The sequence below is a fragment of the Mauremys reevesii genome, unplaced genomic scaffold (assembly GCF_016161935.1).
Source record: "Mauremys reevesii isolate NIE-2019 unplaced genomic scaffold, ASM1616193v1 Contig42, whole genome shotgun sequence".
NCBI classification, from domain to species: Eukaryota; Metazoa; Chordata; order Testudines; family Geoemydidae; genus Mauremys; species Mauremys reevesii.
Genome location: NW_024100854.1, coordinates 483,232 through 500,358, shown reverse-complemented (window position 1 = coordinate 500,358; position 17,127 = coordinate 483,232). Strand labels below are relative to the sequence as shown.

Genomic DNA, 17,127 nt, shown 5'->3' with positions numbered 1-17,127 from the left:
CATCAACGAAACTCCTAAAGTACAATAACAGGAAAAACCAAGTATGGAAAAGTACTGAGCTAGCTTGCTTAATTTGCCATTGATAATCCCAAATAAGGGAATCGAAATAAGTATTAATTTGCGGTTTTAGCCTTTATAAGCTTGGTGAAATCTGTTAAAGACAGGGCAGTTAACCCCTTGCGTGGGGCCATGCTGACACTCCTTGCATGCATGCTTGTATAACAGTAAAGGTGCCTCAGGCTGTCTGATCTAAAATCAACCGTGTGGTTACTTTTTCCACAACAGGCCTAAAACTTTTCTAGGATTTCTTTTGTTCTTAATATACCTAGGAAACTCTTTTGTGTTATTCTTAGCTGTGCCAAGCATAGAGTTTTTCCTGATAATTTTAACATTCTTTATCCATTTTCATAGCTTCCAATTAATATTATTTGCTATTTATTTACCCTTTTCCCATTTGTTATAAATTGTTTCCACTCCCCCCAGCTGATGCCTTCACTTTGCCACCAAACTGGGTTTTTGTCCAAAATTCTCTACTCTATTGATTGTGGAATTGTGGCTTTTTAGCTATCGAATAATCTCCTCTTGAAGAACTTCCAATTTTCATTCCCATTTTTCTGTCTATTTTTTTCCTCCCAGTCAGTTTTGCTGATAATTTGCCTCAGCTTTGGGAAATTAGTCTCTTTGAAGCATTATGTGTCTATCTTATTCCAGGTTGGGAACTCTTCTCTATTTGTCCATTTGAATGCAATCAGTTCCAGTCTTTATTTTATTCTCCTCTGTCATATCCCCCTTATTTATCTCTTCTCTAAACAGTCCCAGACTTTTCAGTCTGTCTGACTATGGCAGCCTCCCAAATTCTTAGTTTGTCTCAGAAATCTCCTTTCTATCTGCTGTATCCTTTAGAGAGACTGAGTGACCAAAACTGAGCGCATGTCCAGAGCAGGTTCCTCTACATCCCATTCCTTAGGCATCCGAACATTGTCTTTTTTTGTCCACTGCTGTGAATGAGCTGATGTTTCCATTGTGTTGCTATTAATGATGTCTGGGTCTTTTCCCTGAAGTCTGTTGTAGTTGGGATATTTCCCCCGGTGCATATCTTGGCAAATGTTTGGCTGTTTTCCACTCTCAGATTCTGAGCTATCAGGTGAATGGGGAACTGTTAGTATATAGGCTTGTTTTTCAGCCTGAGATAGAACTTTGCTTTGACGTTTTGATTTTCTTATATCTTATACTAATATGTGTGAAGAACAATGAACAAAGAGACTGTGTGTTGCATTTCCCACAACCAGATGGGGCTTTTTGTACAATGGGAAAAGATAAGGGATACAGCTAACATGTTACTGGGCACAGTGGGATACAATATACGAGCACACAGATAAAGACTCCTCAACTCCTTATTTCAAAGCAAGGTCAAGCAAGCAGTTAGGAGGTGCAAGGGAGGGTGTGGGGCAGGCATAAAACACCCTAGAAGCTGAAGAAAGGCCTGGCCTTGTCCAGAACACAATCTCACTCCTCACCCCTCCCATAGGAAACAAAAGGGGTGGGACGAAGACATCAGCTCACGACCCTCGAAAACAGAACATGACCATAAGTTGTAAGAGGTGTGACTAGGGGCGTGCACTGCAGGTATATTTGGGCCTGCTAAGGAGGAGGAGGTGGGGACAGGGAAATAGGAAGAGGGAATGTGGACTAGGGAAGTGGGGTCAGAGCTGGGAACTGAACACTGGGAAACAGACGCTGCCGGTGTGTCGCGCTCTGGATACGCTAGCTTGGAACTAACCCCAATAAGCACTGGATTGCCTACACTTCGGCTTGCACTTCGGAATGCGGGTCTTCTGCTTTCTGTCTGTGTAACAAGAACCAGGGAAGAAGGTGACAGGAAAGCCTTGTAACAGGAACAGGGAACATGGACTCTGTAGCCTTGGTTTCTTTGCATTAAGGAACAATGAGGGATAACCAGTATTCACACTCGTGTTTCCTGATGGTGCCTATTAATGTTTTACACAGGTTTTTGATGCATGGAGCACCATAAAATATGGAATTGGCATTAGTAGGGTCAGTTGAACATAGTTCATTTCTCTCAATAACATTTTTCAGTGTGTGAAGAGCGACCAATCTGCTTCACCCATGAGAACAGCCTCCAGTAGTGTGTGCAGTGTCTCATATTCATATTGTCTCTCCATCCAGGCATTTGTACTGCGACCATCACCCTAGACACTGGGCAGATACATGAAGTCAGGGGATCATACAGTACATGCACTAGACACTATTCTGCCTCAGAGTTGGACACCTTCTCCCCTACTCCATGTCAGATTCCAACAAAACCGACTTCACCAACCCCTCCACCTTCATCCTGCTGGGCATTCCTGGCCTGGAGGCAGCCCACGTCTGGATCTCCATCGCCTTCTGTACCATGTACATCATAGCCATCTTGGGAACTTCACCATCCTGTTCATCGTGAGGACGGAGCCGAGCCTCCATGGGCCCATGTACTATTTCCTCTGCATGCTGGCCATCAGTGACCTGGTCCTGACTACATCTACCCTCCCCAAACTGCTGATCATCTTCTGGTTTAATTCAAGGGAGATAGAATTCAGTGCCTGCCTTACCCAGCTCTTCTTTGTTCACTGCTTCTCAGGGATTGAGTCTGGGATCTTCGTGGCCATGGCTTTGGATCGCTACGTGGCCATCTGTGATCCCCTGAGACATTCCACCATCCTGACAAATCTCATGGTGGCCAAGATCGGCCTGGCCGTGGTGCTGCGCAGTGTCATACTCGCATTGCCCTATCCCTTCCTGGCGAGGCGGTGGCCATATTGCAGAACCAACATCATCCCCCACACGCACTGTGAGCATATGCCCGTGGTCAAGCTGGCCTGCGCCGACACCCGCATCAGTAATTACTACGGCCTCTTTGCACTATCCTTTAGGGTTGGTCTGGATTTGTTTTTTATCACTGTGTCCTATATCCAGATCCTCAGGGCCATCTTCAGCCTCCCCACAAAGGACGCCCGGCTCAAGACTTTTGGGACCTGCAGCTCCCACCTCTGTGCCATCTCAGCCTTCTACATCCCAGGTCTCTTCTCCTCTCTTTCATACAGGTTTGGGCACAATGTGCCCCTGCATTTCCACATTCTCCTTGCCAACGTGTACTTATTGTTGCCCCCCATGTTAAACCCCATCATCTATGGGGTGAGGACCAAACAGATCCGGGACAGGCTGCTCCGGCTCTTTACTCATAAAGGGACCTAAAGTTTTCTCCTGGTTCTCTGGCTCTCAGACCGAGCTCTGTACAGAGCTGGCTGGTGACATGGTGCTGGGACCCCTTCCCTCAATCACTGACTGGACAGTCAAAGAGACATTAAATCCTTTCCTGACCGTACTGTGCTGTGTCAGTGTGACAAGCTGAGGAATCGGTCTGTGTACAACTCATTAACTTATAGGGTTTCCACCTTTCTAATTGTAATTCTAATTGTAACTGGACACCTGAGGACCTTCACCCTGCCCTGCCTCTTTCCCCAAGGCTCCACCCCACTCTGCATCTTCCCTCAAGGTCCCTCCCACTTCTCTGTCATTTCTCCCAAGGCCCTGCCCCTGTCATTCACTCCTCCTCCCCGCGACACTCTCTGGATTATCTTTCACGGGTCCCTCCTGGGGTGCAACCTGGAACTGGGGTACAGCTGACCCCTCTGTCTTGACAATCTCGGATCCCTCTTGCACTGGGACATTGTGACAAGCTGCAGAGCACTCCAAGATTACACTCACACTGACATCCACAGGCAGAGACCCCACCCAGCTGTGTCCATGAATGCTCTTTCCAGCCACTGCATGAATCCACAATAGAGAGGCTACAGCCAAAATACTCCCAGCTCCCCAGCCTAAAACCCCAGAGCTCTACTGTCCTGCCATGGTCAAAACCCGACCCAGTCTGCCACTTCCACAATGGAAAGTGGATGTGCACCAACTCTTGTTCATGAGCTGAGATTTTTCCCCTTTGGACTTTAAACAACACATAGTGATTTAGGTAAAATATAAAATAGGCCAATTAACTATGTAAAGTTAGATTTTAAGTGATTATAAGTGATAGCAAACAGATCAAAGTAGATTACCATAAGAAATAAAACGAAACCACAATCTAAGGCTACTGTGCTAGTTAGTATTTGAATCAAGCAGGGTCTCACCCAGTTAGATAGTAACCAGCAGGTTGGCCTTTTCAGGCAGGCTTCCTTCTTTCCTGCCTCAGATCAGCACCTCCCCCAGTTCAGTCTTTTCCCTCCGGTACTTTCAGGTGTGTTGTTGTAGGGAGAACGAGGGTCCCATCATTATGTTATTTTCCCCTGTAGAGAGGTTAGCTGGGGCTTGTGTCTTTCCGGGGTGGTGGTGAACCACACCGCTTCACTACACCCCCTTTTATATCTTCTTCCAACTTTCTGGAAAGCCCTTTTGCTGTGACCTGTATCAAACAGCTCTGACTGTGTAGTGCAGTAGTTTTCAAACTTTTGTAATGGTGACCCCTTTCACATAACAATCCTCTGAGTGTGACCCCCTTAGAAATTAAAAACGCGTTTTTATATAATTAACACCATTGTAAAGGCTGGAGGGAAAGTGGGATTTGGGGTTGTCAGGGTTCCCCCCACTCTGAACTGGGGTACAGATGTGGGGACCTGCATGAAAGACCCTCTGAGCTTATATTCTACCAGCTTAGGTTAAAAACTTCCCCAAGGCACAAATTCCTCAATGAGCTCAATTGCTTCACGAGAAGGTTATGGAGTGATGTGATTGCATTTATTCAGGACTTATAACAGAGAATAGAAACTTGGTAACAGCGGGATCATAAAGCTAGCAAGCAAAGGTCTAACAAGAGTACGTGGCTGGGGATTGAAGGCAGACAAATTGAGACTAGAGACAAAGTGGACATTTTTTAGACTGAGGGTAATTGACCATTGGAACAATTTAGCAAGGACCAGGTTGTGTCTCCATCACTGGCCATGTTTCAATCAAGATGGGATGTTTTTTTCAAAGATCTGCTCGAGTTCAAACAAGAATTTATCCAGGGCAGTCCTACAGCCTGTGCAATGCAGGAGGTCAGAGAAGAAGATCACCATCGTCCCTCCTGGCCATAAAATCTACAAATCTCTCTAGAGTCCCCTGCAAGGATAATATTTGTGTGGGCCTCAGTCTGGGTCCTTGTCACAGCCTGGGTGCCACATTTCAGGTCTGGGCAGGGTGAAGGGAACACAGGAAATTCAAAGCTCAATGGTGCTTCCTACTCAATGCTGCTGCTAGGAAACGAACCGACTCCCTGTGATTCTTTGTGCACCCCTACGTCTCTCTACATAACACTCCCAGCGTCCTTCAGTGCACGAACCAAACCGCTGTGTGTCTGGTGCTTTGTATCTATCATTCCAGGTGCACTGAATTTGGGCTGAACTCCAGTGTGTGACTGAGGAATGGGATGGGTGCCATCTCCTGCTCCAACCCCATTAATCTGAGTAATGAAGTCTTCAGTTAACTGTCCATAGTTGCATAGGCACCGACTCTGTGGGTGCTCTGGGACTGGAGCACCCACGGGGAAAAATTGCTCTGCACCCACCGGCAGCTTCTCGCCCCGCCCTCCTGCCCCAGCTCACTTCCACCTCCACCTCCTCCCCTGAACGTGCCGCCACATCCTGTATCTCCCAGCTCCCTCCCAGCGCTTGCACTGTGAAACAGCTGATTCACGCAGCAAGTGCTGAGAGGGAGGGGGAGGAGGAGGAATGCAGTACGCTCGGGGAAGAGGCAGAGCCGGGTCGGGGATTTGGGGAGGGGTCAATAGGGGCAGGGAGGGGGACGGGTCAGGGAGGGGCTGTGGGTGGGGCCAGGGGCACGAGCACCCACCGGTGCCAACGAAAGTTGGCGCCTGTGCATAGTTGCAGGTTGGTCTCATTAGCTTCAGCTCCATGTAAGGGGACTGTTGGCGCCTTCGTAAAACTTAGTGAGGGTTTTTGGTACTGGTAGCTCCCAGTACCGAAAGGAATGGTCGATGGGAAAGAGGAGACTGAGACTAAGAGGCCCCAGGGGCAGTGGGGAGAGGCCTGGGGAGAAGCAGCCGGGGAGCTGGAGGCAGAGTAGCTGCAGCAGTGCTGAGGAAGAGTGGGGCTGGGGCTGGAGCATTCTGGGGCCACATGCTGTTAGCAGCTGAGGAGAGTGATGGCGACTCTCGGCAGAGGCAGCCAAAATGTCTTGCAGGCTGGACTGGGGGTCTGACGCTGGGAAGAAGGGTCCTGCCACCTGAAGCCTGATGGTGTGTGACCACCACCAGGGCAGCCCAGCCAGGGCCCGGCAGGGAGGCCTGGCACATGTGAGGAACAGGCTTTGAACTCCCCTTGCATTCCAGAGACGGCTGCTTGTGATGTCCCTTGCCCACAGAGCAGGGTTTTGTTTGCCTTTAAACTTTGTCATTTTTCCTCATTTGCAATTGATTTGTGTTTAATAAATTGTATTGGATTGAACATTGTATATGTGATGATCAGTGGGCCAGGGAAGTGCCCAGAGCGGAGAGAGCACCCCAGAGTGGCGACACCCTAGCCCCTCTCCCAAGTGACCATGACAAGATTGAGCCCCCAGGAATCCTTGGGGTTATGAGCACTCTGCCGCACAGGAGAGTGGAAGGGGAGCCCTCAAGGGCAGGGAGGCCTCTGGGGAAAGGGAGTGGGAGCAAGGACGTAGATCCTTTTGCTTGCCAATTCCACCAGGGTCATGTATAAGCCAGGGAAGTTCCCCACAATAGCGGGACCTTTCCACCACTAACATAATTGGCATCATGAAGAGAATCCTATCCACAGGGTCCGCCCCAATGGTTTACTAGTTGAATTCTGGTAGCACTGTCCGGGCCTGGTCAAGAACCCTACTATGTCTGGAATTGAAGAACTACAGACCCAGTTTGCCGAACTTCAGTGCAGATTATCAGAGGAAGCTGAGGTATTACAACAAGCTAGAACTGAACAGAGAGAAACCTTGTCACTGGCTAAGGCAGTATTAGGCCAACAGGCAGCAGAAGCTAAGAAAACCCCTACTATTAATGTCCCAGGGAGCAGAAAGCCACAGAATTTGATGGCTTTACAATTAGACCAGGAGACATTACGGTAGAGGAGCAGGTCAGTCTGTGAAGGCGGCTATGGGTACCTGAAGAAGATTTTGTGGACTCATAGAGGAGCACCTCAAGAACCAGGAGAAGGCCACGTAAAGTCCATGGCCATGGCGGACAAGAAAGAAGTGGAAGAGATATTTTAACTCCTCCTAGAAGTGTACGGAGACAAGGTACCTATTGGAACCCAACTAAAGGATTTCTTTGAGAGAAAGCAGAAGCCTGGTGAAACCGTCCAGGCATACGCCCATGACCTCCAGGAGAGAATGAGCAAAGTAGGGTGATGAGACTCTCATCGAGTTCCAGACCCAGACATGGTTCTGAAAGGGCAGTCAGTGCTGGCATTCAGGGATGATTCCCTCCGCCGTGAAATGAAAAGGAGGTTTAAGGAAGAGCCCAGTAAGAAGTTCCATGAATTTATGCAGGCTGCTATTATGTGGTCCGATGAAGAGGAAGTCCCTGTGGAACAGATGGCCTAGCCCAATCCCCGTACACGAGGAGGGGGCCTAGTGAATGCAACTACTGTGGAAAAGACCCTCCTCCAAACACCATTAACATAGGAAAGTTTAAGTGAAGCTTTCCAAAAACTGGTGGTCCAACAGGAGGAGATGTTGAAAGTGATGAACGAGGTGATGAAATAAAAAATCCCAATTAGTATGCCAAAGTATCCAAGAGCACCAGTGTAATGGGTTGGGTCACAGAGATCCCCTTGGGACTGCCAGCTGATGTGCTGAGACTACCTCTGAGCCCATTTTCCGTGTCAGCTTGAGACTTCAGAACCCTGCCTTTGTGAGCCAAACACGCTAGCCTGCTGCAAACACAGACTCAGGTCTGAGCCATGTCCCCCAAACCTGCAGGCTTTAACTGAAAACTACTTAGCAAGTGCTCCTGTCTCCAGCACCCAGATTCCCAGTTCCCAATGGGATCCAAACCCCAAATAAATCCATTTTACTCTGTATAAAGCTTATACAGGGTAAACTCATAAATTGTCCACCCTCTATAACACTGATAGAGAGATATGGACAGCTGTTTGCTCCCCAATGTTTTAATTACTTACTTGGGGTTAATTAATAAACAAAAGTGATTTTATTAAGCATAACAAGTAGGATTTAAGTGGTTTCAAGTAATAACAGACAGAACAAAGTAAGTTACCAAAAAACAAACAAAAAAACACACGCAAGTCTAAGCCTAATACATTAAGAACCTGATTACAGATGAAATCTCACCCCCAGAGATGTTCCAATAAGCTTCTCCTTCCAAGTCTGGGTCCAGCAATCACTCACACCCCCATAGTTACTGTCCTTTGTTCCAGTTTCTTTCAGGCATCTCTTTGGGGTGGAGAGGCCATGTCTTGAGCCAGCTGAAGACAAAATGGAGGGGATTCCAGGGCCTTTTATAGTCTTTGTCTTGTGGGCAGAAACCCCTTTATTCTCCTATGCAGAATCACAGCAACAAGATGGAGTTCGTAGCCACCTGGGCAAGTCACATGTCCATGAATGATTCAGCTTTTTGCAGGCCAACGCCATTGTTTATGTTAGTTTGAATGTTCCCAGGACACCTCACATGTTCATTGAGTTCCTGGGGCAGCCTTGCTCTGGCCCCCGAGAAAGTCCTGTCTCCTGCACAGACAAGCTTTACCCCTGCTGTCGAGAGCCCCATTGTGCCATTGCTGGAACTTTAGAGTCTGTGAGTCCCCAGGCCATTGAGTATCTTGCAGATGATCTTGAAGATGAGAACCAAGACCTTGAACTTGATTGAATGTTCTCTGGGAAGCCAGTGTAGAGCGTGGAGGACAGGTCTGATGTGCTCGCAGTGGCCTGTGTTTCTGAGGAGACTCTCTGCAGCCTTCGGTACTAGTTGGGGTTTTGTAAGCAGTGAAGGTGTCATTGTGACGTTCCCCTGCTGCTATCAAGGCTGGTGATCTGCTAGGCCACTCCAATCCTTGACTCTGGGAGCCAGCCTGACCCTGCTCTGCAGTGAGAACCCCCACTCCTGGGCTGTTCACGCACAGCCTCTGCCATGTAAGCTGCTTCCAGCTACTTGCAACCAAATGACACTAGCCAGTATCTCCAGTCCCAGACAAAACCATAGGAATCTCCGCCTTGCAGTGTCCAGTTATGCCCTCTGGACACTGCAAGCTTATATGAGTTCATCAATTTAACAAAGAAATTTATTTGTACCAGGCTTGTTATCCCAAGGGGAGTCTCTGACATGGTTCAAACCAAACACACTGCTTCAGGTAGAATAAGCAAACAAATGTATTAACTATGAAAGATAGATTTAAAGAGATTATAAATCAAAGCATAACAAGTCAGATTTGTTCAAATGAAATATAAGCAAAATGCTTTCTAAGCTGATCTTAACACTTTCAATATCCTTACAAACTTAGATGCTTCTCACCACAGGCTGGCTGGTTGCCCTTCAGCCCAGCTCTCCCCTTTGATCAGCACTTCAGTCATTTGGTTGGTGTCTGTAGATGTAGGTGGAAGAGAGAGAAAGAGCATGGCAAAGTTTCTCCCTTTTATCATGTTTTTTCTTCCCTCTTGGCTTTGTCCCCCTCACCACCCCTTCAGAGTCAGGTGAGCATTACCTCATCACAGTCCCAAACTGATTAAAGGAAGGGGGGCGACTAACTTGAGAAGCTAACAGATCCTTTTGTTGTTGCCTTGGCCAGTGTCTTTTGTTCCTGTGAGGCTGGGCTGGGTTTGTCCCATACATGCCCTGATGAGGTGTGAACTGCCCCTCTGCTCTTGGAGATTCTTTTTTTGCCTGGGGTTGTTTTAAGCCATGAGGACAGATTTTTCAGCCTCATACCGATATATATGAAATTATCACCTATAACATCATTATAACATTACTGTAACAATAACATCAGTAGAAGACAAACAAATTGGAAAGAGTCCAGTGGAAAGCAACGAAAACGATTAGGGGGCTGGGGCACATAACTTCCAACACTAATCTTCTATGATTCTATGATTTTATATTGTCATACTATGAATTTATAAACTGGCAATATGATATTTTCTGTCTTATTATCTATCCTTTTCTTAATTGATTCCAAACATTCTGTTCGATTTTTGGTTGCCACTGTACATCTAGAGTATTGCATCAGATTCCCGCCCCCCCCCCCCGGATAAAAATGATAAGGGGGCTGGGGCACATGACTTCTGAGAAGAGGCTAAAGGAACAGGGCTTACTTAGTCTGCAGAAGAGATATGTTAGGGGGATCTGATAGCAGCCTTCAACTACCTGAAGGGGGGTTCTAAAGAGGATGGATCTAGGCTGTTCTCAGTGGTAGCTGATGACAGAACAAGGAGTAATGGTCTCAAGTTGCAGTGGGGGAGGTCTGCGCTGGATATTAGGAAACACTATTTCACTAGGAGGGTGGTGATCACTGGAATGGGTTACCTAGGGAGGTGGTGGAATCTCCTTCCTTAGAGGTTTTTAAGGTCAGGCTTGACAAAGCCCTGGCTGGGATGATTTAGTTGGTGTTGGTCCTGCTTTGAGCAGGGGGTTGGACTAGGTGACCTCCTGAGGTCTCTTCCAACTGTAATTTTCTATGAATCTATGATTCTATAACAACCATGCTCAGTGCATCATGAACCTTCCGAAGACACCCGAAATGACAAACTTTGAATTGCATATCACACAACCATTTTAAAAGGATGAGCATGGTTGTGCTGGGTGTTTCCCCGCGGTACAGAGCATCACAAACTCGCCTTACTTTTCTCTTCTAAGGTGTAACTTTTACCCTTGGAATGTTTTGCTATTTTGCACTACACAAGGCTCTTCACATTTCTGCAAAACATGTAATAACCGGCTCTCCGCATGACTGAGGCACTGTCTACACTACAGACCTTTCTGCAGCACAGCTGCAGCATCTCCGCTGTACTCACTCTATGCCGATGTGAGAGATCTCTCCTGACGGCATAGTTAAACCATCCCAAGCGAGTATCTCCTGATGACATAGTGATGTCCGCACCGGCCCTTTTGCCAGTCAAAGAGGTGTTTTTTCACACCCCTGACTGACAAAAGTTTTACCGACAAAAGTGCCAGTGCAAACAAAACCTGAGTTGTATGACAGTAAAGAGGCCCTCAAGTCCTGCAATTTTGGAGAAGATTGCTGTTTTCTCCTGGTCTTTCTCACCAAACCCAGCTGCTTGCATAGACATATCTCAAAACTCTGTCTGAGTCTTTTCCCAGAGTCTGCTGCATTACCCGAGAGTCTCAACTCCTTGGGGGCTTTCAGTTGTTTGATCTCCAGGATGGCTTCAGCACAGTTCCAAAAGCTAACACAGAGCCAAGCGATTCCAGCTGTCTGTCTGGTGTAGCTGCCACTAAATACCCCATTCCCGCTAGCCCTAAGCTAGTGCCCTGGAACATGCACTCTGCTCTTAACGGCCCAGGAAATGCTTCTCAGAGCCAGGGCAGTGCTGTGCATTTTACCCACCCAGCAGCCTATGGAACCAGCCGTTCTTACTGCTGTTACTGCTCCATCTCCTGCCTACTTCCTTTCTGGTTTGTTACACACAGGTTGACAAGGTGCCCCTGTTTGGCTCAGACAGGAGAATTCATTCAGTCGCCTTTCAGGGCTTAAAAGCCCAGGTGGTTCGCATGGGGAGGAATACCCTCAATTAGCCAGGGGCGCAGGCAGCGAGTTCAGCTGTGGGAATCCAAGCGCCCTCCAGCCGGGGCAGTGCTGGAAAGTCTGACTCAGCCTGGAACATTCGATTTCAATTCCACCTGGGAGAGACTGGGAGGAAATGAACCGAGAGGGAGAGAAGAAATCCAGTGCAAACACTGATCCAGTCTCTATCCTGCCTAAAGAGCCCCCGTTTTCATGGAGCAGCTTTGGGGTGGAGGGTGAAGCCTTTGTCCCCAGGACAGGCCCCCGGCTGCCCTCTGTCCACGGGAACATTCTGTTGGTGTTGGTTTCACTGCGTCTATTCCCCCAAAGCGACCCCAGTGACTGTGATGCGTTGGGAGGTTTCTGAGAGGCAGCAGAAGTGGAATCTCGGAGTTCACACCTCACAGGAACGGGGAGCTCACAAACTCCAGCTAGTTCTGAAAGCCTCAGATTCACCTTGAGACTATGGTGAAGGCTCAGGCTCCTTTTTCCAGCCTTTCCACTGCATCCCACCCAATGAACAGTCCAAGCCAGAGCAGGAGTCAATTTCCCAGAATATTGGTGTAATGGACAGACCATGGTTATGGCAGGGAAGTCAGGACTCCTGGGTTATGTCTTGCATCCTGACACCCAATCTCTATATGATTGTGGCCCATTCAGATCTCCTTGTACCTCAGTTTACCTATCTGTATAATGGGGATATGTTCATAGGGACTTTCCTTTGATAGGAGTTTTGAAGACCCTTCAATGGAAGGTGCTGCACAGTATGATGATAGTTACTGCTGAGAATAATTAATCTCTGATCCCTGATTGACAGCCCTGTGTGCCTGAAGAAAGTGTTCACATCTCCCCTCAGTCATCTGTCTCCAGATCTGTCTGTCTACTATCATCCGCACCATCCTAAGTCTTTACATGATTCAGACCCTATGGAGATCCAAGAATTATCCAAAGTTTATTTTTACTAATCAACTGTAGTTTTTAAAAATACACAGATACACAGGCAATTCCTTTGTGACTCAGCACAGAGCCCAAGAGTTCTCATCTCCCTTTGGGAAGGTTCCTTAATTACTGTTTACTCCTAAAGAAGGATTCAGAATGCAGCAGCAGAGAAAAGTTTGTCTCCAGCCTGTTTACATTCAGATGCCTCTAGAGGTTGAGCGAATCCCACTGGGATTGCACAGAGCTATATTATAAATGGTGCATGCCCCTGTGTCGGCTCTGGGCATGGGATGTGGCTGTAGATGCGCTGGCGAGAGAGGTGTGGGACACGGCTACCTGAGGGGGATTCCCAGGGAAGACACTTCCGTCGCAGGATTCACAGGTACCATCTCTTGCTGTTCTTAATGTTAGGAAGTTTTTTCCTCAGATTTCATCTAAATCTGCTCTGCTGTAGTTTGAACCCATCGACTCTTGTCCCACCCACTGTGGTGAGACAGAACAACTTTTCTCCATCTGTTTTATGGCAGCCTTGCAAGTAGCTGAAGACTGTTGTCATGTCCCCCTCAATCTCCCGTTTTCCAAATTAAACATATCCAGTTCCCTCAGTCTTTGCTCATCTGGTTTGTATTCCATCCCTTGGACCATGTTCGGCTGTTGCCTCTGGATCCTTTCCAGTTTCTTTACATCCTTCCTGTACACTGGTGACCCAAACTGGACACAGTGCTCCTGCTGAGGCCTAAGCAACACTGAGTAGAGGAATACTATCACCTCCCGTGACTTACATTCTATTCCTTTTATAAAGAGCCCTTTATTACCCATTTTTTCTGACCAGGAACGTCTCACTTGATTGTTTTTTTGTTTTTTTTTAGAAGATAAATAGATGAAGCAATTGAAGTCTCTTACTGTCCGGAATTTTCTCCAGCCTCCACTCATTTTTGTGGCTCTTTTCTGCACCCTCTCCAATTTTTCAACATCCATTTCTAAATGTGGACCCCAGAACTGGACACAGTCGGTTTCACCAGTGCCATGTGCAGAGATAAAATACTTTCCCTGCTCCAACTCGCCACTCCCCTGTTTATGCATCCAAGGATCGCATTAGCCCTTTTGGCCACAGCATCATACAAGTAGGTCAGGATGAGTTGATTGTCCACAATGACTCCAAAATCCTTTTGAGGGTCCCTGAGTTCCATAATACGATGCTGTAGTCTATGGGTCGGGCCTGTATTCCCTCTTCCAAGAATCAGAGGGGTAGCCGTGTTAGTCTGGATCTGTAAAAGCAACAAAGAATCCTGTGGCACCTTATAGACTAACAGACGTTTTGCAGCATGAGCTTTCGTGGGTGAATCAAGTCTTGCATCCGAAGAAGTGGGTATTCACCCACGAAAGCTCATGCTGCAAAACGTCTGTTAGTCTATAAGGTGCCACAGAATTCTTTGTTCCTCTTCCAAGAGGATCACTTTGCATGTGACTGTATTAAAATATTTTGTTTGCATGGGCCAAGCTTATCAAATACTCCTGATAAATCTGTCTGCCTGCACTGGCCTCCTCATTGCACACACTCTGCCAATCTTTGAATCATCCACAAATGTTATCTGCAGTGATTTTATATTTGCTTCCATATCGTTCATGAAAATATTGAATAGCATCAGGTCTAGAAGAACACCACTAGAAACATTCACTGACAATGGCCTATTGACAACTGCTTCCTGAGATTTGTCACTCCATTTTTAATCCATTTTATGAACACCCTACTGATATTGTGCAGTGTTCAGTTTTTATCTAAATATTTTCCACTACTAAATCAAATGCATGAGAGAAATTGAAGTTTCTTGCATCTACATTGTTCCCTTGATCTACCAATCATATACGCTCATTAAAGGACAAAATCAAGGTTTTTTTGACAAGACAAGTTTTTCATAAACCATGTTGTTGACTGGCATTAATCATATTCCTAGACTTTTTTTAACAAATCCCCTAAAACTTTTCCATTGTTTAATAAGCTTCTCAATTTTTTTTAAATTGACCTTAAATTTAAAGTATTAAATTTTTTTTTAAATTGACCTTAAATTTAAAGTATTAAAAAAATTTAAATTGACCTTAAATTTAAAGTATTAAAAAAAATTAACACAGCCCTCATGTCATAGGAGTGCCTCATACTACTTCTTTCCAAATACAGAACAAATCTATTTCATGAACACATCTAACTTTTCAGTTAAGGGCCGGTTTCAGCTTTTTTGCCGCCTCAAGCGGTGAAGCGGGAAAAAAAAAAGAGATGAAGCCGATCGGCGGTACTTCAGCGGCAGCTCAACCATGCCGCTTCATTCTTCAGTGGCAATTTGGCGATGGGCCTTCGCTCCCTCTCTTCCTCCTCAGCCGCACTTCGGCGGCAGCTCAAAGAAGAAGAAAGGGACTGAGGGACCCGCCGCCGAATAGCCGCCAAAGACCCGGACGTGCTGCCCTTTCCATTGGCCGCCCCAAGCACCTGTTTCCTTGGCTGGTGCCTGGACCCGGCCCTGCCCTTAGCCTTGCCAGGCATAGATTTTCTCTGATGTCTTTAATATCCCTTATCAATTTTCATAACTTCCAATTCGTATTGCTCGCTGTCTATATTCCCTTTTCCCCATTTTTATATACTGCTTCCTCCCACCCCAAAAAAACTGTGGCTTTCCCTTTGCCACAGAACTGGGCTTTTAGGTAAAGCTGTCCACTTTCTTGATGGTGGAATCATGGATTTTTAGCTATCTAATAAACTCTTCTTGAAAAATTCCCAATTTTCATTCCCATTTTTCTCTCTAATATTCCTCCCAGTCAGTTTTGCTGATAATTTGCCTCAGCATTGGGGAGTTAGCCCTTTTGAAGCAGTAAGTGTCTATAGATAGTACTGGTTGGGAACTGTTTTCTCTTTCTCCGTTGGAATGTAATCAATTCCATTCTTTTATTTTGTTCTCCTCTATCATGTACCCCATCCTTTCTCTCTTCTCTAAACTAAACAGTCCCAGATGTGTAGGAATTATTAATGCTAGGAGCACCATAAAATAGGGAAATGGCATTAGTAGGGTCAATTTTTCACATTTCATTTCTCTGAATAATGAAAGTGTCATTTTTCAGTGTGTGAAGGTGACAAAACTGCTTTACCCCTGAGAACAGCCTACAGTTGTGCATGTAGTTTCTCACATTAACATTGTCTCTCCATCCAGGCATTTGTACTTCAATCATCACCCTAGAGCCTGGGCACATACAGGAAGTCAGTGGAACATACGGTACATGCAGGAGACACAGTTCTGCCTCAGAGTTGGACACCTTCTCCCCTACTCCATGTCAGATTCCAACACCACCGACTTCACCAACCCCTCCATCTTCATCCTGCTGGGCATTCCTGGCCTGGAGATGACCCATGTCTGGATCTCCATCCCCTTCTGCACCATATACACTATAGCCATCTTGGGGAACATCACCATTCTGTTAATTGTGAAGATGGAGCCAAACCTCCATGGGCCCATGTACTATTTCCTCTGCATGCTGGCCGTCACGGATCTGGTCCTGTCCACGTCCATTCTGCCCAAAACACTGAGCATCTTCTGGTTCAGTTACAGGGAGATTGATTTCAGTGCGTGCTTCATCCAGATGTACTTCATTCACTGCTTCTCAGTGATAGAATCTGGGATCTTCGTGGCCATGGCTTTTGATCGCTACGTCGCTATCTGTGATCCCCTGAGACATTCCACCATCCTGACAAATCCTGTGGTGGCCAAGATCGGTCTGGCTGTGATGCTGCGTGGAATCGTGCTCATACTGCCCTATCCCTTCCTGGGCACACGGTGGCCATATTGCAGAACCAACATCATCCCGCACTCGTACTGTGAGCACATAGCCGTGGTGAAGCTGGCCTGCGCTGACATCAGCATCAGTAGTTACTATGGCCTCTTTGTGGCATTCTTGGTGAGGGGTCTGGATATGATTTTTATCGCTGTGTCCTACACCCAGATCCTGAGAGCCATTTTCAGCCTCCCCACAAAGGACGCCCGGCTTAAGACTTTTGGGACCTGCAGCTCCCACCTCTGTGTCATTTTAGCCTTTTACATCCCAGGTCTCTTCTCCTTCCTCACGCACCGGTTTGGCCACAATGTGCCCCTGCATTTCCACATTCTCATGGCCAACGTGTACCTCCTGGTGCCCCCCATGCTGAACCCCATCATCTACGGGGTGAGAACCAGGCAGATCCGGGACAGGCTGCTCTGGCTCTTTACTCATAAAGGAACCTAAATCTTTCTCCTGGTGCTCTGGCTCTCAGATTGAGCTCTGTGCAGAGCTCACAAGGGACATGATGCTGGGCCATTTTCCTGACACACTTGTTGAATAGTAAGAGAGACATGGAACCTTGTCCTGATATTACTGTGCTGTGTCAGCATGACAGACTGGGGAATCAGCCCATTTA

The 17,127-nt window shown here is 46.8% G+C and overlaps 2 protein-coding genes across 2 annotated transcripts; both read left to right on the top strand.

Moving 5' to 3' along the window:
* Nucleotides 1-2,305: 2,305 nt before the first annotated feature.
* Nucleotides 2,306-3,252, top strand: LOC120394195 (olfactory receptor 52R1-like). The gene is given in 2 exon segments (XM_039518429.1): nt 2,306-2,426; nt 2,429-3,252. Coding segments are annotated over 2 exon segments (945 nt in total).
* A 12,755-nt stretch (nt 3,253-16,007) lies between these two features.
* On the top strand, nt 16,008-16,955 carry LOC120394217 (olfactory receptor 52R1-like). The gene has a single exon (XM_039518446.1). The coding sequence runs from the start codon at nt 16,008-16,010 to the stop codon at nt 16,953-16,955; it is 948 nt and encodes a 315-aa protein (XP_039374380.1).
* Nucleotides 16,956-17,127: the final 172 nt, after the last annotated feature.